This window comes from Sinohyriopsis cumingii, chromosome 12, assembly GCF_028554795.1.
Source record: "Sinohyriopsis cumingii isolate HCF-2022 chromosome 12, ASM2855479v2, whole genome shotgun sequence".
In the NCBI taxonomy this organism is placed as follows: domain Eukaryota; kingdom Metazoa; phylum Mollusca; class Bivalvia; order Unionida; family Unionidae; genus Sinohyriopsis; species Sinohyriopsis cumingii.
Window position 1 is genome coordinate 108928010 of NC_142972.1, and position 25401 is coordinate 108953410.

At 34.7% G+C, this 25401-nt stretch overlaps 1 protein-coding gene across 1 annotated transcript in view; it reads left to right on the top strand.

The window, feature by feature from the left end:
• LOC149787234 (kinesin-like protein KIF13A) overlaps positions 1–25401 on the top strand; it is a 398962-nt gene that overhangs the window by 2738 nt on the left and 370823 nt on the right. Inside the window, exon 2 of the mRNA XM_089977741.1 lies at positions 1102–1174. Coding sequence (XP_089833867.1) covers positions 1102–1174 — 73 coding nt within the window. The remainder of the gene's footprint in view (positions 1–1101; positions 1175–25401) is intronic.

The window sequence follows — 25401 nt, forward strand, 5'->3', positions numbered from 1 at the left end:
TTAATGTGTATGCTGTGGGACATTTCATGTGTACAATGTTTATGCTGTGGGACGTTTCATGTGTATGCTTTGGGACGTTTCATGTGTACCACTGATCCGCTGGCCTCAGACAAAAATGAAACGACTCTCCAGGGTCTCATGAGTTAAAATGGGTCCATATTAAAAATATATTAGGAAACACTGGTTTTATAACTCCTTTGATACATAGCCCCTGTTATATAATAGGAGACACAGTAATATTAATCAATTGTTGCTAGATTGCTGTTGATTTCATAATAGGATTTACAATGACACTTTTTGGTGAGCTGTTCCTTATTCCAAAGAAAAATTTTCCTTTTTAAAGAAATTTAGTACTGAAGTCTTATGAAAAGTTAAGTGCCAGAGATTGTCACAACTGTGTAATTTTTCATCTGGACAGTGTTACATTAGTATTCAGATTTGGCTGCATTATTGACACATTCTCATGCCAAATCAAAGACATGACAGGTTTTCTATGTGTAATTACCTCACACAAAAAACTTTTTGCTAAGTTACATTTTTAAGAATTATTTTTAGTTATCTGCCAATTCCCACCAAATACTGCACAATGCAATGCTTTGTAATCGATTTTCAAAACAAATACTGTCAGGACAACAGTTGATCATTTTATTGGGGGTGATGATGCAACAACATTCTGAATCTCTTGTCTGGTTAGAAATCTTGCATTTGAATGGCACCCATGTGTAGTTCTCAGGAAATAGAGATTTGACAGAAATGGATCATTTTGTACCGAAGTTGGCGGAAAAAGAATTGTGACGACTTGAAGAATTTTCTACTTTCAGATGTTTGCCCATGAAATTTGTGTGAAAAAATTATTACATACTTGTAGAAATATTTGCTGGTGTCTTTACTTTGGCTGAACAGTGTGTCAGTAAAGCGGGACAGTCTTGGAATTACCGGTGACCTGGCATAAACTTGACAATGCCTGACCAGGTGCGATTTTTTTTATTATCCATTGTCTTTGAAAATTGTTGTTTATTTTAAGTAGAATTGTAAGGTGGGGGCTTTATGTTGTGTTGAAGGCAACTGTACATGCTGTATTTTTTTTCTTTCCTTGCTTAGAACTGGATCTTGGGACAAAATGTGTGGTGGACATGCAGGAGAATCAGATCATTTTGTTTCACCCCAAGGACATGTAAGTAATCTTTATGCATAGCAATACCAACATGTAAGTAATCTTTATGCATAGCAATACCGACATGTAGGTAATCCTTAGGCATAGCAATACCGACATGTAAGTAATCCATATGCATAGCAATACCAACATGTAAGTAATCTTTATGCATAGCAATACCGACATGTAGGTAATCCTTAGGCATAGCAATACCAACATGTAAGTAATCCTTAGGCATAGCAATACCGACATGTAAGTAATCCTTATGCATAGCAATACCAACATGTAAGTAATCTTTATGCATAGCAATACCGACATGTAGGTAATCCTTAGGCATAGCAATACCAACATGTAAGTAATCCTTAGGCATAGCAATACCAACATGTAAGTAATCTTTATGCATAGCAATACCAACATGTAAGTAATCTTTATGCATAGCAATACCGACATGTAAGTAATCCTTAGGCACAGCTATGCTTATATTATTTCAAGCAGTTGCCAAACACTGGCCCCATAAAATCAGGGACATATTTGATTGTTTGGTTTTCCAGAAGAAAGGCTGCAATATAGACATTTGTTTATTCTACATTTAGTCTTCACTAATTATTAACCTGTGACTTGAATAATAGTTTCGTTATTTTTTGAAATATTCTTTTTAAATTAACAATTCATTGTTATATGGCAGAAAATGTATTTCTACATATATTTTCCTCTAGTCTTTTATTTTTTTTCAAGGACAATAAAATGCTTGTGTCAGATGGAGTGCTTTAAATATCAGCTGTGTAGGAACCTCCATAATTACAGAGGTGTTGCATTTTTGTGATTGTTATCTCAATTTTTCCTCTTGCCATTTACAGCTTCTTTAATGCACTGGATTTTGTCATATTTTGTAAGATCCTGATCAGTGAAAATCGTGTTGGTCTGTGATGTTGTTTTGTCCATTCTAATCTTGTACAAGATGAGTCCATTGAAAGTCACTGTGATAGTTGTTAGAATGTTTCTATTAAATTGACATGCTTTGATTTCATGTGGAAAAGTACTTTATTTGCAGTATCTTATTGCATCTTCATAGAAATTTTAGTTTGTGTAAACATTTCATCTATAATTTATTTTGACATATTGGGATTTCCCTTTGGCTTGGTTTGCACAATATGTTAGAAGTGTTTTTGCACTGTAGCTTGGCAGGCATAGTAGGTTAGAAGTGTATGTGCACTTTAACTTGGCAGGCACAATATAATGCTTAATATGTTCATTGGTCAGATTGGTTTCTGTCTGTGAACTGAATATCCATCAGAAGTGTTTGTTTAATTGCATTTTCTGTTTGTAACCTTACTTTGTGGCAAATTATCAGCGAGAGGCAGACACAGCCCAATATATGGTAATGTGAAACATTGACATTTGCATGTTGATGGAAAAAAAAAGAAGAATTGTACCACTGTCATTGACCCAATGAGAATTCTTCAATTTGTTTTACATACAATCTTGATGCTCTTGTACACTGCAAAAAAAAGGACAAATATATTTCAGTCTGTGATGTTTCCTGTCACTATATAGTAGGCACCCAAATTGCAATTGATGCACATTTTGATAACATATATTGGACTGCTGCAATCAGATTAAAATCGGATCTGCACTGTCCTACATGAAGATCCTACCGTGATAGCTTAGGGGTCATGTTCTGATGATTTATGTTATTACCATAATCGATTATATTATCAGCCAATCAGATGAAGACTTATATCTTTGCATGTGGGAGATGGATCAGTAAAGAAGGTGCTCACCAGTTAATCATGTACTTTCGAGAGAGTGACGTCTTTAAGGTGATGTTGTTTGCATCTGAAACATGCATAGTGGAGAGAATGTTGGTATACCTGTATGCTACTTTCATGTAATGTGACTGACATTTCTTTGGATATTGTACTTTTGGAAATTGTACATGATCTAAGCACACTGATTACTAAAATGACTGCTCCTTTGTGCTAAAATAAAATCAGCCTAAATTAGTCTAAAATACACTATGGGTAGGATAAAATGAATTTGTCAGACTAGACAGTTACAGCTTCTAAAAGTGCAATGAATGAATTACCAAATATATAAAATGTAAAAAAAAGTTATTGGCTCTTGTTTTTTTTTTACAATTTACCTCTGAAGTTCAGGAAGTGAAAATGACCAACTGGAGCTAACACTTCTTTTGAAAGGTGCACATTCAGAGTAAGGCCAAGCTGTATACTATCTAACCCATAATACACCCATCAAATCATACACCAAAATAAAGGGAATTAAAGGTTCTTTGAACAATACCTAAGATATACTAGTTCTTTTATAAATAGCCAGTATAACCAGTGAGGACACAGGGGAATTCTTTTCCTTTAACATTCTAACCCTATGCAAAATATGAAACTGTGGAGTGCCACCATAGCTGAAGAGCATCAGTGTGTGCCTATCAATTTGATTCTCTTTCAAATTTTTGAAAGTGTATTTCCATTGGTGAACTCAGAAATCACCAGAATATGACCCTTATGCGGTCACTGTCAGATCTTCACCCAGGACAGTGGAGATCAGATTTGAATCAGATTGGGATTGCTCCAATTGTGGTATGTAACTGGTTGCTCAGTGGTCACATGCTTACAAGTTTGTGATGTATTTTCATTGGTAGTAGAGAATAAAGAAGCCTCATTAATTGTTAACTGTTCTTGCATAGTAGACAAGGCAGCAATATAATATTTAGTGATGGAGAAACTTTGGAAAAGTAGCAAAATTTGAAATGCTTCATCTTTGTTGGTTTGAAATCTTGAGCTGTTTTTTTGTGTGGATGAATCATACTTCTTGCTGGAAGGGTGGGGGTGGAAATTACATTGATAACAAATATCCCCTCAAGTGCCAGTAATTTGGATTGGTAAGTTTGCAAGACAAACACTAAATCCGCATATTCCCTTCTTGTCTGAGCTCCTTTTCCCCCAATTTCATGATCAAGGGGTCAATGATGGTTGCATAAATGACTTGTTCTTTTTATGTCAAGAAAGAGATCCCTTGTATATGGTTTAGATCTGAAGATAAATAACACCAACATTAAACAGACAATTTAGCAACACATTGCTCTAAGCCGTTCTTCCACTGTACAGTTTCAGTACGTGAATTTACATTTACAAGGTGACGTATGTCGGTTACCCAAGTGAGCGATATCAAGTCTCATAATTGTTCTTGCCATTGGCTAGGATTTATATTGGACAATCATGTCATATTTTTTGTGACCTTTTAAAAGGTTGGTCATTTCATCTACCTTTTCTTTCTCTTATTTCTACCATACTGTGCATGACAACCTCTTAATTTGTGTAAGCTTGCAGATAAATTTCATTGATAATAATAAAAATAATAATTATAGTAGACTAACAATGTGCTGTTTAGCCAGTCCTGCGGGACAAATACCCCCAATTTGAAATGCTTCATTTTTACATCAAATTTGTTATGGATCAGTGGTCTAGCATCTTATCTTTTGTAAAATAACGTTTACAAGATTCCTGTCAATTTTTCTTTCCAAATATTACTTGTCAGAGCATTGCTGTCATTAACTTGTAACTTGCATAACAGGACGGACATACTAGATATTTAAGCAATGATTTCTTCTGTTATCTGGATCATAATTTATCATAAATCTGCTACAGCATCATAATGAAGAAAAGCTGCAGTAACAGTGGCCGCATGTTTATGGTTTTTACAAGTATTCTCATGTGAAACATTTTCTTAATAATTTTGAGGATGTTAGTCGCCGATTGCAGTCAGCACAAAACAACAAAAGATGCATCATTGTTTCATGTTCCATTAAATCAGTATTGAAACTTTATTAGGGTAGAAAATGTAGTTCATGTAACAAGGATGTACAAACATAATTTTATTTTGTTATTTAAAATTCATAAAATATTTGGGAGCCAGTGATTGACAGGTTTGGTGCTGGAAGTAATCACACCACATCTGTTGGTAAACTTAGCAATCAGCTGCATTGCCCCATAATTTTCCAGCTTTCTTGAAAAACTTGGCTGCCAATGGTAATTACGATGTAGTCTGAAGACAAAAATATTTATGTACAATATATTAATTATTTAGTATGTAGAGTTTGTAATGTATTAGTACATGTACTTTAAATATTGATATATTCCTAGGTTTATATTTTGTTGCATTAATTTCATTTGCATACTGATTGTTTATGCATCTCTCGGCTTTCTGTATGCTCAGTGGCATGCAGACGTGCCTAGGGTGACTTTTGGTCATTAATGTTGGTCGAATGCTGCTGTTGCCATAAAGTCTCTTGACAGTATTCAACAATGAAAAAACTTTCAAGATCTGATTTTAAGCAACGTTATGTTGTGCGGCTTTCCTAGAAAAAAGACAAGAACCACGTTACTATGACTGCAAATTCTGTTCCATGAATGTTATATAGGAAGCACATACGTTAATTAGAAATAATCAAATTATACAGAATCCTTAATTGAAATGCCATATTTATTTCAGTTTAATTAGGTGCATTTGAGTGCTGTCCTCTGAAAGTAACAATACACAAGAATCACTAAACAGTAATCAAATTTTGTGACTGCTGTTCTGTCCGTGTCATGTGATTGCACACAGTTTGGTCACAAATATTTTTTTTTATTGTGCTGCAAAAAGATATGTCAGTATTAAGGCTACTTGGGGCATGTCAATTGGATGAATAGGTATAGAACTTTAGTTAACATTTATTAACATTACAGCTGTTTATGGACAGCAGTGTAACATGGATGAACACTTCAGGTCTGTAAATGTGAGGCTGGTTTTGTTGTCAGTCATAAACGGCAATATCGAGAGTGCCGAGAAAATGCTGGTGTTTCCTCGCAGAATTATTTCATTTTAATGGCCATGACATATTTGTAATTAAGATAAACAATTTATATTTAAGTCTATATTTTCTTCCCATTTAAAGATGTCACACATCATGTAACTTACCAAATCATGTTAACAGTTACATTGCATCCTTATGGCTAACTTCAGCAAGTAATGTGATCAACTGTAAGCAACCTCTGATGGTGTCCATAATAGTTTTTGGCAGTAGGATAGGAAATGTGCCATTTACAACTGAATGTCATGTGTGGCTGTTTGGGGTTTTCATAAAAATAAAACTCAAAATTTTACTCAAGTAATGATGAAGGCAGATGGACACGGATGGTTCGACTATAGATTCGTTAATGAGTCAAATGTTTTTAAGTTTCTTTATTCAAACAAAATATAAAATGACTCCATAATGCACGTCTTAATATTTAATTCACTGACAGCACGTCCTTGATCATCACATAACCGGTTGGACAGACACATCACATATAACATCGGTGTGATAAAAATGAAATTTTTAAACATTATTTTTCCAACCAACAAGAAATGTTTGACAGGTTAGAAATCAGAATACACAAGTTTGTACCAAACATCCATAGTTGTATGCACTTGCAATGATAAAAAAAGCTATTTTTATTTTTATGTAGACGAGTAATGTCCCATTTTTATCTGTCTGGAATGCAATGTTTTTGGAAATGACAGAAAATGAATAATTAACAAACACATCTTTTGTATATAAACCACCTTTATTATCACAGTTGCACATGAAGATATATAATAAGTAATAGGTAAAGCCTGAGATGCTGTCACATACTTTTTTCAACAAATACTAACATCTAATAATAGACCATACACAGCCAGTAATAATAATAATAATATAATGACTTTGTAAGAAGAAGCTCATTTGGTTAACATACCTATTTTTCTGTGTGGCTATCTGCAATTATATTTATCTGATGTACAATTGAAAGCTAGATAACAAAGCTGTTAAACTAGGTAATTGATGTATTGCTGCAATAAATCAGTACAAGCATTACAGATAAATACATAGATTCCTTAGAAGCCAACCAGTAATAGGCATTACAGGTGACTGCACAAAACCTGGGGGGGGGGGGGGTAGTGCTAAATTAAACAAAAATCGTACAGATGATTGTTTTTGAACATGTGGACTGAGATGCTTAACATTTTGTTAAGTTAGATGACCCCACACACTTGTGGAATGGATTTAATTGTTTGGCTCCAGAAAGCAAAACTCTTGTTGGGTTCATAATTTAGTCCAGTTAAATATAGTTTTGCAAGCTGTACCTTTGTTCACATGTGTACCTTTATTCACATGTATGTACCTTATGTACCTTTGTTCACATGTACGTACCTTGTGCACCTTTGTTCATAAATGTACCTTTGTTCATATGTATGTACCTTGAGTATGTGTGTATGTGTATGTACCTTTTCCACAAGTTTAAAATACTTGTAAGTGTAATCACTAGACCTACCTATGCCTTCTGACCTTAAGTGAACAGAGCTGACCCTTATCTGTCAACACATTGTGCAATGGCAGATCAAGGGCTTTGATGTTTGCAGTCAGTGGTTATATTTATATATATATGAAAGTGGTGACAGTACTTTATACAAAGTGCTAGATATTTCGTCTGCACTGTATATGGATAGGTATGGTAATTTAGGTGAGTCCATTTATTTGGTTGTAGGTTTTAAACAGAGTTTTGCCCATATCATGTCAAGGACATGAGAGCTATGAGCCTTTCCCAAGGACATGCAAACACAGAGTTTAAGGCCACTGACTTACATGTACAAGCGAAGTCTGTGCAGATTCCAATTGCTTTCCCAAGCGGTTTGCCACAGAATGTGTAATTTGTTCATTCTAAATATCATACTACGCCTAAAAGCTTTGTTACAGAATATATGAATTTTAACAGTGATATTTGCATCGTCATTGACATTACATCATGTGCCCGGTATAACCTCTTTAAGTGATGGCTTAACTTATTATTTATATTTTTTAAAATAAAGATTAGTAATATTCAGTATATCAGTCAGGATTGCAACATTGGCTGTAATTGTTCAGGGACCCCAGGTGGCTGAGTGGTCTAAGGGCTGGCCATTACAGACCACTCACACATATTTCTTCTTCCCATGTGAGTTTGAGTCTTGCCTCAAGCAGTGGGGGTGGTTGAAAGTTTTTGGCAGTAGCTTCCCATGGGCAGGTGCTTCTTCCTCAACCAAATATACTGGCTATTGGCTAACATGTATAGGCTGTCATGTGCTGTAAAATGGTGTTAAATCCAGCAAGACTGTTGTTGTTCATACCCTAACATTTGTGAAACAATGATGGAAATGATGCATGGTCTGTACTTTTTCCTACCCACAAATTTATCATACATTGTCAGTCCATAATTGTATCTTTGACCTTTAAGTTTAATAAAGGTAGATTTATTTTTTAATTTTTTATTTTAACTTAAATGAACTGAAAATGATAATATATTTACATTTAATTAATTGTAAATTTGAAAAAGTGTTAATACAAATGTCAAGTAAATGACAAAAATTACTGCAATCTCAGAGGATACATTTTTTATGAACCATGTACAGTTTTCAAGACTGGATGTCCAGACAAGAAAAGGGCCCAGAGTGGCCGAGTGGTCTAAAGCGCTCTCCGTCACGGATCACTGCCATCTCACCTCTGTGTGGGTTCAAGTCTCGGATTCGGTCGATGTGGATATGTGAGAAAGCTTGCCGGTAGCTTCTTGTGGGTTGGTGGTTCTTTCTCGAGTTTTCCTGGGTTCTTCCTCCACCATTAATACTGGCTGCCATATATAGCCTATCTTGTGCTGAAAAATGGCGTTAAACCCTATATCAACAACAACAACCAGACAAGAAAACATTATATTAGAATAGTCATTGTAATCATAGAAGTATAGCCATTTTCACAAGCTTAAATTAAATTGTTAGGGATGAAACAATACATATTGATACAGAATAATACGTATTGATACAGTATAATTCATATTGATAAGTATAATATGTACATATTGTTAGAGTATAATATATATTGATACATTATAATACATATTTATACCATATGATACATATATAGATATTGATTTAGTACAATAATATTGATACAGAATAATACATATTGATACAGTGTAATACATATTGATCCAGTATAATTCATATTGATATAGTATAATTCATATTGATGCCATATAATACATATTTACACATTGATAAGTATAGTACTTATTGATACAGTATAATACATTGATACAGTATAATTCATATTGATACCATATAATACATATTTACACATTGATAAGTATAGTACTTATTGATGCAATATATAGAGATACAAATTACTAATAATTTTCCACTGAAGATTACAAGTAACTTTTATCAGACAAGTATGATTCAGTACCATTTTGCCATTATTTATGTGTGTATCAAATGAGGAAATCAAAGCACTGATATACTGTATAAGTGAATTGTTTTCCCCATGTCATTGCTATGATTACAATTCAGTATTAAAAGTTGTAGAGGCAGTAATTTTGAGTGTTATTAATTCTTTCAGAAAAGGACCCTTCACATTTATTAAGTGCAATTCTTTATTTGCAGTGACACTCTTTCCTGAGGTGAATTTCCTCATCGTCAATTACATTAAGGGAATTGTCAGTGTTCCAAATGCACATCATAAAAGTTTGGTTAAATGTGGGGATCTAGATGAAATCGATTTTTGCAGCCAGCAGAATTTCAGATGTACTATTCCACTGTTCACTCAATCTAATATTGATTTTTCCAACATATCTGTTAATCCCTTAAATCATTTTCATAATGGATTTCTTTAGAGATGTGTATGAATGAGGTTATTTTCTGTTAAAATTATAGCCACATGTAATAGAAGTGGATTTTTACAAATGTGCTGGTTAGATCAGATGGAGTGGGCTTACTGATGTCTGTATGTCATAGTAACTCATGTCAATATGTCTTAGTAACCCATGTATGTATGTCTTAGTAATCCATGTATGTCTTAGTAACCCATGTATGTATGTCTTAGTAACCCATGTATGTATGTCATAGTAACTCATGTCAATATATCCTGTTAACCCATGTATGTATGTCTTAGTAATCCATGTATGTCTTAGTAACCCATGTATGTATGTCTTAGTAATCCATGTATGTATGTCTTAGTAACCCAAGTATGTATGTCTTAGTAACCCATGTATGTATGTCTTAGTAATCCATGTATGTATGTCTTAGTAATCCATGTATGTATGTCTTAGTAACCCATGTATGTATGTCTTAATGACCCATGTATGTATGTCTTAGTAACCCATGTATGTATGTCTTAGTAATCCATGTATGTATGTCTTAGTAACCCATGTATGTATGTCTTAGTAACCCATGTATGTATGTCTTAGTAATCCATGTATGTATGTCTTAGTAACCCATGTATGTATGTCATAGTAATCCATGTATGTATGTCTTAGTAATCCATGTATGTATGTGTTAGTAATCCATGTATGTATGTCTTAGTAACCCATGTATGTATGTCTTAGTAATCCATGTATGTATGTCTTAGTAACCCATGTATGTATGTCATAGTAACTCATGTCAGTATGTCCTGTTAACCCATGTATGTATGTCTTAATAACTGATGTATGTATGTCTTAGTGACCCATGTATGTATGTCTTAGTAATCCATGTATGTATGTCTTAGTAATCCATGTATGTATGTCTTAGTAACCCATGTATGTATGTCTTAATGACCCATGTATGTATGTCTTAGTAATCCATGTATGTATGTCTTAGTAACCCATGTATGTATGTCTTAGTAATCCATGTATGTATGTCTTAGTAACCCATGTATGTATGTCATAGTAACTCATGTCAATATGTCCTGTTAACCCATGTATGTATGTCTTAATAACTGATGTATGTATGTCTTAGTGACCCATGTATGTATGTCTTAGTAATCCATGTATGTATGTCTTAGTAACCCATGTATGTATGTCTTAGTAATCCATGTATGTATGTCTTAGTAACCCAAGTATGTATGTCTTAGTAATCCATGTATGTATGTCTTAATAACCTATGTATGTATGTCTTAGTAACCCATGTATGTATGTCTTAATGACCCATGTATGTATGTCTTAGTAACCCATGTATGTATGTCTTAGTAACCCATGTATGTATGTCTTAGTAACTCATGTATGTATGTCTTAGTAATCCATGTATGTATGTCTTAGTAACTCATGTATGTATGTCTTAGTAATCCATGTATGTATGTCTTAATAACCCATGTATGTATGTCTTAGTAATCCATGTATGTATGTCTTAATGACCCATGTATGTATGTCTTAGTAATCCATGTATGTCTTAGTAACCCATGTATGTATGTCTTAGTAATCCATGTATGTATGTCTTAGTAACCCAAGTATGTATGTCTTAGTAATCCATGTATGTATGTCTTAATAACCTATGTATGTATGTCTTAGTAACCCATGTATGTATGTCTTAGTAACCCATGTATGTATGTCTTAGTAACTCATGTATGTATGTCTTAGTAATCCATGTATGCATGTCTTAGTAACTCATGTATGTATGTCTTAGTAATCCATGTATGTATGTCTTAATAACCCATGTATGTATGTCTTAGTAATCCATGTATGTATGTCTTAGTGACCCATATATGTATGTCTTAGTAATCCATGTATGTCTTAGTAACCCATGTATGTATGTCTTAGTAACCCATGTATGTATGTCTTAATGACCCATGTATGTATGTCTTAGTAACCCATGTATGTATGTCTTAGTAACCCATGTATGTATGTCTTAATGACCCATGTATGTATGTCTTAGTAACCAATGTATGTATGTCTTAGTAACCCATGTATGTATGTCTTAGTAACTCATGTATGTATGTCTTAGTAACTCATGTATGTATGTCTTAGTAATCCATGTATGTATGTCTTAATGACCCATGCATGTATGTCTTAGTAACTCATGTATGTATGTCTTAGTAATCCATGTATGTATGTCTTAGTAACTCATGTATGTATGTCTTAGTAATCCATGTATGTATGTCTTAATGACCCATGTATGTATGTCTTAGTAATCCATGTATGTATGTCTTAGTAACCCATGTATGTCTTAGTAATCCATGTATGTCTTAGTAACCCATGTATGTATGTCTTAGTAACCCATGTATGTACGTCTTAATGACCCATGTATGTTTGTCTTAGTAACCCATGTATGTATGTCTTAGTAACCCATGTATGTATGTCTTAATGACCCATGTATGTATGTCTTAGTAATCCATGTTTGTATGTCTTAGTAATCCATGTATGTATGTCTTAGTAACCCATGTATGTATGTCTTAATGATCCATGTATGTATGTCTTAGTAACCCATGTATGTCTTAGTAATCCATGTATGTCTTAGTAACCCATGTATGTATGTCTTAGTAACCCATGTATGTACGTCTTAATGACCCATGTATGTTTGTCTTAGTAACCCATGTATGTATGTCTTAGTAACCCATGTATGTATGTCTTAATGACCCATGTATGTATGTCTTAGTAATCCATGTTTGTATGTCTTAGTAATCCATGTATGTATGTCTTAGTAACCCATGTATGTATGTCTTAATGATCCATGTATGTATGTCTTAGTAACCAATGTATGTATGTCTTAGTAACCCATGTATGTTTGTCTTAGTAATCCATGTATGTATGTCTTAGTAACCCATGTATGTATGTCTTAATAGCTTAGTAGCCTGTGTCTTTACATCTTAATAACCCATGTCTTTATGTCTTATTGACCCATGTGTGTATGTCTTAATAACCTATGTATGTATGTCTTAGTAACCCATGTATGTATGGCTTAGTAACCTGTGTCCTTATGTCTTTGGAACCCATGTCTGTATGTCTTAGTATTGTAACCCGTGTCTGTATATATTAGTAACCCATGTTTTGTAAGTCTTTTCATTTGTATATATCCAATGTGTGTGGAGCTTGTACATTGAGATAGTCATATTGTTTTTTTTGGCTTGATGTTCTGTGACACAGCAGTTTGTTGGAGTACAGCAGGTATAACTTGTAATTTTCCAATTCCTGTTTTAAAAATGGCACTTTAACAAAATGAACCTCATGGTTGAAAATTGCATATTTCAAGCCCTGTCTTTATTTCTTTATTAAATTGGTTTTGTATTCAGAAATTTCCCCCATTTTTAACTCACTAGGATTAAAGGCCTAGTGAACTTATGGTATTGTTCTGTATTTGAGGTCAGGCTTTTGTTTGTCCTAATATGGCTGTCGTGGTGGCTGTTTTGAAAAACTTTGTCATAATATATGGCTGTCATGGTGGGTGGCTGTTTTGTAAAACTTTGTCCAAATATGGCTGCCGTGATGGCTATTTTGAAAAAACTTTGTCTGAATATGGCTGTCATGGTGGCTGTTTTGAAAAACATTGTTTGTCCTAATATGGCTGCTGTGGTGGCTGTTTTGAAAAGCTTTGTTATGGCTGCCATGGTGGCTGTTTTGAAAAACTTGTTGCTCAGGAATATTCTTGATGGTTTTAACACTCGGCTGTTAAAAAGAAGAAATGGTTTTGAATACCTGTAGATTTGTTTTGAACAGACAAGTATTAGTCCCATGGGGGCCTCGTGGTGTTTGTAAAATACACTTTGTTTCAGAATTAAAGCAAATCAAGGGAATTAAACACATGATAATTGACTATTTAGAATCACACATTTGGGATTTCAAAATTATTCCCCTTGTGAAAAGCAGTAAAAATTATTTGCAATATAAAATTTCTTAGTTTCAGTTGTACAGTTTATACATTTTGCTAAATTAGTGAATAATTTGCAAGTAATGATAAACCAGGCATGAGCAGTGTCCTCCAGGGTGATGGCTAGATTAGCAACTTTTAAGCCACACCCAATGATGTAAATAGGTGGAAAAAAATAAGGTCACAGTTCAGATATATCCCACAGGCCATAGTTTGCACATGCTTGAGATAAAGTATGAAATACAAGTGTTGTTAGAATAAATGTACAATTGCACAAACTCTGTGCAATATTGTGATAATGGATTGGAATTTCTGTAAACAATTATAGAAAAGCAATTTCTTGTAAAAGACATGCTTGAAAGTTTATAAATTTATTATTGATAACTTATTTTTTAGAAGCTTTCTTTAATAATTGAACATATGTTTGATGTTTGGTGACATATAGTTTGACAGCTACAAGCATTTCTATGCTAAAGTACCTGAAACTATTGTCATTAGTATGTTAACACATTTGTTGTACATTAATTTATGGCATTCTTCGTATATTTTATATCTTTACTCAAAACTAATTTGTAATTTAATTTTCTATTTGTAGCATTTTTTTAAAAAATATCCCAATGTGTTCTTCTGATGAAATGCTTTCAGATTTTTATTTATTAAGTCAATTAAAACCCATAGCATAAAAAAGTATGAATTGTACTTTCAATTCCTGTGAAAGACATGTACTCCAGTAGACCACAGATTTAAGCATTGTTCGTAAACTTAATTCATGGTTGACTGAGAACGGGTAAGAGATTTAAAATACACGTATTAACACTGCCTTTATCTTAGGAAAGATTTTTTACAAATTGGACTAGTAAAGTAGGTAAACTTGATGTACAGTTTGCAGCATAGGCTGTGTTCTTACAGTAATGCACATTTTGTCAGGTCAGCTGTTAGTTATGTGAACCTGATGAGCAATATCAAGCCCACTTAGGCATCTTGTTATGAAGTGGAGGGAGGAATTCCCCATCACGCTGAGGGAGGAATTCCCCATCACCCCCAATATTTTAAGTTCTAAGCCACTCACCTCTCCGAATCACTGCCATCTCGCCTCAGTGTGGATTAGAATCTCTGGACTTGACCAATGTGGATATGTGAGAAAGCATGCCAGTGGCTTTCCTTGTGTCAGTGGTTTTTACCAGGGTTTTCCTGTGTTCTTCCTCGACTGGTTGTACTGGCTGCCATATATAGCCTATTATGGGCTGAAAGACAGCATGAAGACCACAGCAAGAACAGGACCTGGTAAAACATCTTTGTCCAAGGAAACACAATGGTAGATGACCTGAGCAGATCCAATTGTAGGATTTGAACCCTGTATGCCCCAGTGATGATTCTGGGGTCACAACTGTATGCTCCAGTGATGATTCTGTGGCACATCTGTATGCTCCAGTGATGATTCTGGGGTCACAACTGTATGCTCCGGTGATGATTCTGTGGCACATCTGTATGCTCCATTGATGATTCTGGAGTCACATCTGTATGCTCCAGTGATGATTCTGTGGCACATCTGTATGCTCCAGTGATGATTCTGTGGCACATCTGTATGCTCCATTGGTGATTCTAGGGTCACATCTGTATGCCCCAGTAATGATTCCGGGGTCACATATATGTGCTCCAGTGATGATTATGGGGGACATCTGTATACTCCAGTGATGATTCTGGGGGACATCTGTATTACTCCAGTGATGATTCTGTAGTTACAACTTTACACTGCAGAGATAATGGAAATGTGTGTGTGTTTGTGTCCCAAAGCAGTCTGATACATAGATAATTTTGTTACTAATCATGTACATAAAATCTCCAACAAGTCTCATAATTTTGGAGTTATCTTAATTGTATGAAAAATAACTCGCACCTCCTGGCTCTGCCCCCAGGAGCTTGATCCTAGCTCTACCCCCAAGAGCTTGATTCAAAATTTTAAAATTGTTGTGCACGTTTACAAATTCCAATCATATTCCAATGTTTTATGTCTATTTGGAACTGTGTAGAAGGACAGCATTCCTCTCACCTGGATCCACAATGCCAGATGTGTAAGGTCAAATAATTACTACCTATTCTTTGAAACATTGCAGGGATAATTACATCCTTCTTGGTACCCTGAGGGTTGAGTTGTAATTCCCTCTTTCCAAGAACAATAATTATCCTAGATTCTCATTTGATTTAAAGTGCTTTCTATACAAAGGAATTCATGTTGGTTTAAAAACATGGCCCTGGAATTTAGTTTCTGAATCCTTTTGACAGTTTTATTGGCCACAGATGGACACACACACAGTGTTTCCCTTTACCCTCATTTGCGCTTCAGAGGCCCCCCAGTTTTTTTATTTGACCCCAGTTTTGATACCAAAGTTTGTTTTAAACACAGTCTGACCCCCAGTTTTGACACCAAGGAGATTTTTTACTCTCAGTCTTGCACCCCTAGGGGATACACTGACACAAATGGACACACACACGCTGATGTAGTTGTTGAGGCGGAGCCACAATACTGAATCATAGAGCACTGTTGATATATCCAGACAGGAGGGATGTTACCATCATCAGTTACTGATGAAATTTATTTTAGCGGTCCTTGGAGAGACTATAATTAGTGTTCCTCTGGGCGTCTTTTTATCATGAAATATTGAGGAAGAAATTAAATCATTTGTAGCTTAGAATTGCTCAGGAGATGTATTTGTAAGCCTTTATTGCTTATCAATAAGGCTATTCTAAATTTAATTGTTTCATAAATCCAGTTGTTTGTAAATAAGACAGAATATATAGCTGAATCAAGTACTGCAAGTTACATTGAGAAAGTTAGCATTTAATTGGTTTTCTGGAAATATTGCCCTGACCTCAATTCAAAAGAGCTAACTGGATGGTTTTAATGGCACTTTTAAAACACTATTGGCGATATCATGCTGAAGAAATGGGAGCCAAGTACATTTCCAAATACACATCCGATCAACTGGCGTTTTCATGTATCGAACCCTCGAGCATTGCTGCCAAAGAAATGTTACTGAATAAAAAGTTGCTTCAGAAGAAATTGTATTCATCATCATGTGGAAATTAGGCACACAAATAATTGCATGTTTCCAGTCGGATGACAATCCTAATTTTTAGTTGCTGACTCGATATCTTCCCCTCCCCAGTTTAAATTATAAAAACATTGCACACATTTTTAGTGGCCTTATATGGAAATGAACTGAACTTTTACAATTGCCTTGTTTAATTAATATCATTAGTTGTAATTAAATAATTTTGGTGCTAAAATTAGAAAAAAAGATTTTATTTAAAAAAATGAAATGTTCACAAATCAGTTTCATTAAATATTAATGTCTCTTATTTGCCAAATCCTTAATAACTGGCCAGTAGTGTTTCTTGTATGGTTTTGAAATAGCATGCATTGCTTCTGATAACATGATATTTTATGGAGTCCTGAGGTACCCCACAATTAAATTTTAAAGGGTCTTTACAAGATTTGAAAGGGTCTCACTACCAAGTTTTTAGAGTAAGTTGTGTGTGTATGTGTCTGTTTTTATCAGCATTAGAGATCACAATCAGTTTAATATTCTAATCAAGTATTATTTGACTTTGAAAGTATTTAAATGAAATAAGTAAAATCAAATTACAGCTGCTTAAACTGATCAACAGTGATAAATGTCTTAGTTGTTTCTGTTTCAGGAAAATTCATTATACGCACTGTATGCAAGTACAGCACTGAATGGAATACTGCACTCTTATTGGTTGACTCAAATTCAGGTTATTGGTTGACCAGTGCGAGGGCAGTATTCCATTGAGTGTGTTGTACTTGCATATTAAGCAGGCGCAATCATGGCCATGTCGAACAATAGCATGGGAAAATTGCAGGGGATTCTTTAAAGTTATCATAGTAAGTTAAAATTTATTTTGCTATGCAAAGTGTAGCTTAAAATATCAGCATTGATTCTTGAATAGTTCACATGAGAAGACATTTTATTTTCTGGTTGGGTGGGCCTGTCTGCTTCCCTAATAGCCTGAAAAATATATATTTGCTTTGGTTTGTATGAAAAAAAGAAGAAGATAAATCAGATGTAAAAGAAAAGAAAAAAAAGATTCTGGTTCTAAAGAAAATACTATGCACTCCCATCTTCCTAACTACTGTATCTTTCTATTCCAAAACTTAATTGAGAATTTGTAAGAAATGTTGAGTATTTGAAGCCACTAATTGTGGAACAGAAAGAAAATAAAATGTGCAAATAAAATGCATTTCAGTATAATCTGATTCACTTGATGACATGCAGAACCTATTTTGGTTTACAAAAGCATTACAATTTCAAAGTACATAAATCAATTCTGAAACGTCCACTTCCACTTTTCATTATTTATTTTCTGACTGTATATACATAAACCTTGTTAGGCATGTTCTTGTTATGTTTCCTGCTAATTAAATTTGTATCTAAACTGAGCTTAATACAGTGAACCACTCCAAGTGAAAATCCCTCAGGATTGGTTTTAATTTTCTGTTTTTAGAGGTTTTCTGTTTAATAAGGGTTTCACAGCTGTGAAAAAATGACTGTGTAATGGCATAAGAGAGAGAGATATTTTATGTAAAATTATGAGAGAACATTTGTATGTGTAAGAGTGGACAGATTTTGAACATTTTTTATTTTTGTACATTTAATGCAAAAACGGTTTTATGAATCAGTCCCAGTAAGATAACAGGTCCTTCTTAAATGTACAGGAATGTAAAGAATGTGGTTATTAATAATTACATTGAAAGCTGGCTATTTTTGTATGGTGCAGAGGATATTGTCAGGCATAGTCTGTGTTGGCACAGATGTCAAGTTTTGTTTTAATCTCATGTCTTTTTATCATTGATACATCAACAACTTTATTTCCCAACTGGGGCCTCGATTGGCCGAGTGGCCTAAAGCGCTCACCATTCAGGATGACAGCCATCTCACCTCTGCGTGGGTTCGAGTCCAAGGCTCGGCTAGCGTTGGTACATGGGAAAGCCTGGCAGTAGCTTCTCGTGGGTCGGTCGTTCTTCCCTGGGTTTTCCAGGGTTCTTCCTCCACCACTTATACTGGCCGCCATGTATAGCCTATCTTGTGCTGAAAAATGACGTTAAACCCTAGAACAACAACAGCAACAATTTCCCAACAAAAAATAAGATGGCCCAGTGTGTGTGTCTCAAGAATGTAGCAGCTAAAATACATTTCCATGTTTTAAGTGAGTTTTGGTTATATATCTTCAAATTGTGATATTAAAATTTGTTTGGGGTATTGGAATCTGGTTTTGGTGGTCAGGGGTTTTGGTTTTCTGGAAAAATGATGATGTTGAAGAACAATTATTCGAGACTCAAAAATAATTCAATCTAGAGGGAATTCTGGTTTACCAAGGATTTGGTTTTCAAGGGTTTCACTGTATTGACTTCTTCTTGCTTGAAAGAATGAAGACTTCTATGTGTTCTTTTTTGTGTGTGTGCAGCTTTGTTCAGTAAAACCTGTCTTGGTTTCTCAAGACAGGTTCTACTGTACTTTTTATGAAATGGTAATAATGGAGGGACCACTCCGATGGCCTAGAGGTTAGAGCATCCACCTCATATGTGGGAGGTCATGGGTTCGATCCCCAGCTGAGTCATACCAAAGACTTAGAAAAATGGTACTAACAGCTGCCTTGCTTGGTGCTCAGCATTAAGAGATTAGTGTTAGGACTGGTCGGCCTGGTGGCAGGATAATGTGACTGGGTGGGACATCATGCTACATGTCTGTGGCATAATGCCCCAGTGCTATACATCACTATAAACTGTCACACTGCAGACATCGTAGCTCTATGACTGAAAAATTGTTAAAGCTACGTTAAAAATCCAAATTACATACACAATAACAGAGGGTTACAAGGAGGATTACATGTATTTCCGTGCAACTAATTGTGTCACACTCTTTAAGAAAAACATTATTATAATTATTATTATTATTATTATTATTATTCATCTGGTTCAGAGTATCACAACATAACCACTGAGTAACTTTTTCTGTGCACATTTAGAATTTTTTTTTATACATTTTGATTTTATAACATGTTTTTCTGTAAATGGCTTTCTAGTTATATCTGTTTTGGGGAAAATCTGTTTCAGTTTTTTTATATTAGTATTGTATTTTATTTATTTAGATGAAATTATATTGATGAATGTATATAGCAGTAAAGGTAATGAAATCTGGATCTTTTTCTCTAGTGTCAGCAATTCTCTTATGGGCACGATAATTAAATATTGTATAAAAGTAAACACTGCTGCCATCCAGTCTCATTTCATAGAATGACAGACGATTTGTATTTTTTGATGGTGATAATCAATTTTTGTGCACTTAGTCTCTGGTTCTTTATAGGACTGGTTTTCTTGACTAGACTGATATGGTAGTTGATCAGGAAAATTCAGTAGAATAAATGTGATTAGGAGAAATCAACCATTTAATAAACTAAGGTGTGGGATGGGGACTGGGAATTTCATTTGGATTGGGATACTTTTATCTTTTTTCATCTATATGTCCTGTATAGTGTATATTATTTGCTCTTTTTTTTCGCGAGATCAGAGCAGAAATATTTTTTTCAAGTTCTCAGAGGGACAGTTTTAAAAAAAACACAAAATACTAGGCTCATTTTTTCCCCACCTGATTAAGCATTCACTCCCTAAGGTTCCATGTAAACAAGGGGGAAGGGTTCTATTTCTCTGCATTTAATTTGATTTAGGGAAATGCTGTGGATACAAGTACAACTTGACGTACATGTTTAGTTGACTGTTGTCTAGAAGGTGTAGTATTAAACCAAGGATGGACCACTCCGGTGGCCTAGTGGTTAGAGCATCTGCCTCAGATGCAGGAGGTCGTGGGTTTGAACTCCAGCTGAGTCATACCAAAGACTTTAAAAAAATGGTACTAACAGCTGCCTCGCTTTGCGTTAAGAGGTTAGTGTTAAGACTGGTTGGCCTGGACGGTCTTGTGTCAGGATAATGTGACTGGGTGGGACATCATGCTACATGTCTGCTGCATGATGCCTCAGTGCTAGACATCACTATAAACTGTCACGTTGCAGACATCGTAGCGATATGACTGAAAAATTATTAAAGCTACGTTAAAAATCCAAATCACATCACATCACATAACACATTTTTGTTGACATATGTTAATCTCATTAGAATTATACTGAATGTAAAAGAATGTACCCCTCCATATATTTCATACGATAAACTTGATTACTCCTCATTAATCACAAGTTACTCTTTTTCAATGATATAAGTGATACTAGAAATTGAGATAATCTTTATGAAAAGTTACATAATCAGCATAATTGTTACATGTTCATGAAAGAATGGTAATAATAAAGGCTAAAATTCTTAATATAGATCAACTAAGATGATCAAAAATCTATTTTACTTTTGTGTTTTGGCTGAACAAAATCATTATTTTCCACACAGTGGAAACCTGGATCTTTTGGCATTTCCTTTCTTTATAATTGGTGGATTTGTCTTTTGTTTTCCAAATGCAATACAGGTATACATCTAATTTTTGCTAATATAAGTTTGCCTAAATAAATACATTTAGAACTTATGGCACACATGTTGTGATGTCATCTTGGACTTGTGCTTTGGCTTATACACGAGTCATGCACTTTTTAGTGTTTATACCTATTCAGTTTGGGGGGGGGGGTTGGCTTATGCATAAACGGGCTTATATGCAAGTATATCTGGTATGTATTCTCTCTTAGACAAACATTTTTGTTATAATTCCTGTAACTAGAAGTAATAGATATATTAGACAGTGTCGGGTTCAGCTACATATGGAGAAATCAAAATTTTGTGGCAAATAAATGGTTAACAAAATCTGGGGAAAGATCAGTACAGGCAAGCTTCAGCAGCAAACATCAAAACACCATATAAAGGTTGAAATTAGAGATGATTTGAAACTTGTTTGCATTTGAAATGATTTGAAACTTGTTTGCATTTACAAAAGATATATCTCTCATTACCCAAAAATATATCTGAAAGCTTAATTAAGTCTAGAACTAAAAGTTAATTAAGTTTAGAACTGCAAATCATAGGTTTCCTGTTGAAACTGGTTGATGGTTTTCTAATGTTTTCTATAAAAAAAACCATGTTGTACAATCCGACAGTCGCATGAAGTAGTTGATGAATGTCACTATCTCCTGCCATGTTCATTTATTTATAATTAAAGAGGAAAACTTTTAACTCTTCTTGTTTTCAGGACTAATTTTTTATAAATGTGATTGATTAATGAATGCAGATGAAATATAACTCTTGGAAAATATTGGGAGGTTCTAAGATTGTGTTTTGTACATTTTGTAATCATCCTGAATTTTAGAATTGCTGTTTAGCATTATGTTAGGATATATAATGCCGTAAAAATATTTTTTTTCCATATATGCCTGATGTATCCACTAGGTGTGCAAGATTTAGTCAAAAGTACCCTTGGTGTCAGAAAAGGGTGTCAGATTCAGTAAAAAAAACAACAATTTTTGGTAACAAAAATGGGGGTCGAATTAAAAATTGGGGGGTCTCTAAAGCACAAACGAGGGTCAATGGAAACACTGTATACCTGAGATGTTGTAAACTTTATAACCTGAGTGTAATAAAGTATTGTCTTGCTATACATAAAGTGGCTGTTAGGGAATGTAAATTTGAATAATTACTAACCAGTGTGTTTTCTGTGTTTGAATTTGCTTGGCACAAAAGTAATAAACCAGTTCAGCCAGGTAATTTACTTTATGTGGAGAAAATAAACTTTTGTTCAATCTATTGCAGTGATTACATAATCTAAGAGTAAAGGGTGATTTGGATTTGGATTTTTGTCAAAATGTAGCCATAACAATTTTTCAGTCATATGACTATGATGTATGCAGTGTGGCTGTTTATAGTGATGTCTATCACTGGGGCGTAATGCTACAGACATGTAGCATGATGTTCCACCCAGTCACATTATCCTGACACCAGGGTGACTAGTCGTAATGTGAACCTCTTAATGCTGAGCGCCAAGCGAGGCAGCTGTTAGTACCATTTTTGTAAGTCTTTGTTATGACTTCGCCGGGGTTTTGAACATGCGACCTCCTGCATCCGAGGCGGATGCTCTAACAAGAAAATTCCAACATTCATAACATTTTGTACAAGTTTAGGTTTGATTTATCATTAAGCTTTGGTTTAACATTCATTATATTGATAGATATTGATACATAATGGTATTGTTATTGTTGTTGTAGGGTTTAACGCCATTTTTCAGCACACGATAGGCTATACATGGCGGCCAGTATTAATGGTGGAGGAAGAACCCGGAAAATTCCCAGAAAGTACCACCGACCCTCGAGAAACCACTGGCAAGCTTTCTCACATATCCATATTGGCCTAATCTGAGACTCGAACCATAATGGTATGGGTACGTCTTGATACATATTGAAAATTGTGAATGTTGTATATGGTTGTCAAGTTTTCTTCTGACATTTCCCCACTCTGTGTTACATAAAAGAAATGTTCAAATACATTACATGGAGTGGGAATTAAATAGGTTAGAAAAGTGTTGAAACACTGATGTGTGAAGTAGTTTTTTTTCTATTCTGGTACCATCATATGGAATTTAGTTTAGTCACATTATCCTGACACCAGCTGACCCATCCTAACACTAACCTCTTAATGCTGAGCGCCAAGTGAGGCTGATATGTTATTGGTAATCCCACTTTATTTTTTTAATTTTCATTTGCTGTGTTGTTGAGCATGATCTTAAGTTCGATACATAGGATGACGAAAACCTTGCTACACCTGTTTTTGTCTTAATTAGAAAGGCAGACTGGTTTCATCCTTGAATAATGCACTGTAAAAGAAGAGATGCATTTAATTCTTGTACTTTTATTGGATGGTTACTCCATCTAGAGAACATTTATGGATTTTATTTATGTAACAATACCTGTTAAATCAGGCCTTCAGGTCTAAATGGAATATTTATTTAAATGGGTAAAAGAATAGTCAGGGAGATAAACACAGAGCTGATATCTTTTATAATGATGACTGTTTAATGTCAGATGCAGGATGTAGTGTTTTTTTGGCAATATTGATATCATTGAAAAGTACCTGTAAGACCAAAAAAATGTGTTTTCAGTTAGTTGACAGTCCCTGTTTCTAATTGCTGACCCAAGCACCTTTCCCTCAAGAGAATAATTCTAGAAATTAATATGCATCTAACTGAGCCAGAGATACCCAGTACTTTGAAGTGCTTAGTACATTATACATGCAAATCATTATAACGTTTATACAGTCTTTATAAAAAAAATAATAATAAAGAAAACCTATCTACCTACCCTAATTTTAATGCAATAGGAAACATGCTTATTTTTGTGCCTGATCCAAATATACAGTGCTTATAGTCATTTATAAATCAGATCCAGCTGCAATCAACATAGACTCTGATCTGCCAGTGCATTATGGGATGGCAAATCAGGATGTGTTGTTTGCATTGGACTGGACTTTAGAGTATACATAGTAAATGCACTGGCAGGTTGGTTTTTCTATTTCTGATAGACTCCATAGGCCCTTATTTGCCTGCACATTATGTGACAGATAATCTGTGTCTGTACACTTTGCATTTAGATCTGACATGCACATTAGTTCATATGGTAGTTCAATACATTTCTTTCATCCATGCAGGCAAATTTTCATTAGTTATTTATCCTTTTTATTATCATGCTCATATTTATATGTTTAACAATGTTGATCAATCCCATTCACTCGCTTACCACTCCGGTGGCCAAGTGCTAGCATCTGACTCTGTGGGAGGTTGTGGGTTCGAACCCCAGCTGACTCATACCAAAGACTTATAAAATGGTACTAACAGTGGCCTCCCCTTGGTGTCAAAACTGAGGGGTCAAACTGAGTAAAAAACAAACTTTGGTAACATTAAAGGGGGTCGAATTAAAAATTGGGGGGAGGGTCTCTGAAGCACAAATGAGGGTAAATGGAAAAACTGTATACATGATATGTTGTTAACTTTATAACCTGAGTGTAATAAAGTATTGTCTTACTATACAATAAAGTGTTATTTAATGTTTAACAATGTTGATCAATCCCATCCACTCGCTTACCACTCCGGTGGCCAAGTGTTTAGAGCGTCTGCCTCTGATGTGGGAGGTCATGGGTTCGAATCCCTGCTGACTCATACCAAAAACTTATAAAAATGGTACTAACAGCAGCCTTGCTTGGCTCTCAGCATTAAGAGGTTAGTATTAGTATTAAGAGGTTAGTGTTAGGACTGGTCGGCCCGGTGTCAGGATAATGTGACTGGGTGGGACATCATGCTACATGTCTGCGGCATAATGCCCCAGTGCTAGACATCACTATAAACTGCCACACTGCAGACATCATAACGATATAGCTGAAAATTTGTTAAAGCTACTTTGAAAATCCAAATCAGAACACACACACACCCATCCACTTGCATAGATCACACATACTTGCCATAATTATATTGTTATCCATGTTGATCAATCCCATCCGATCGCATACATCACACAGTTTTGCAATATTTATTCTTTTA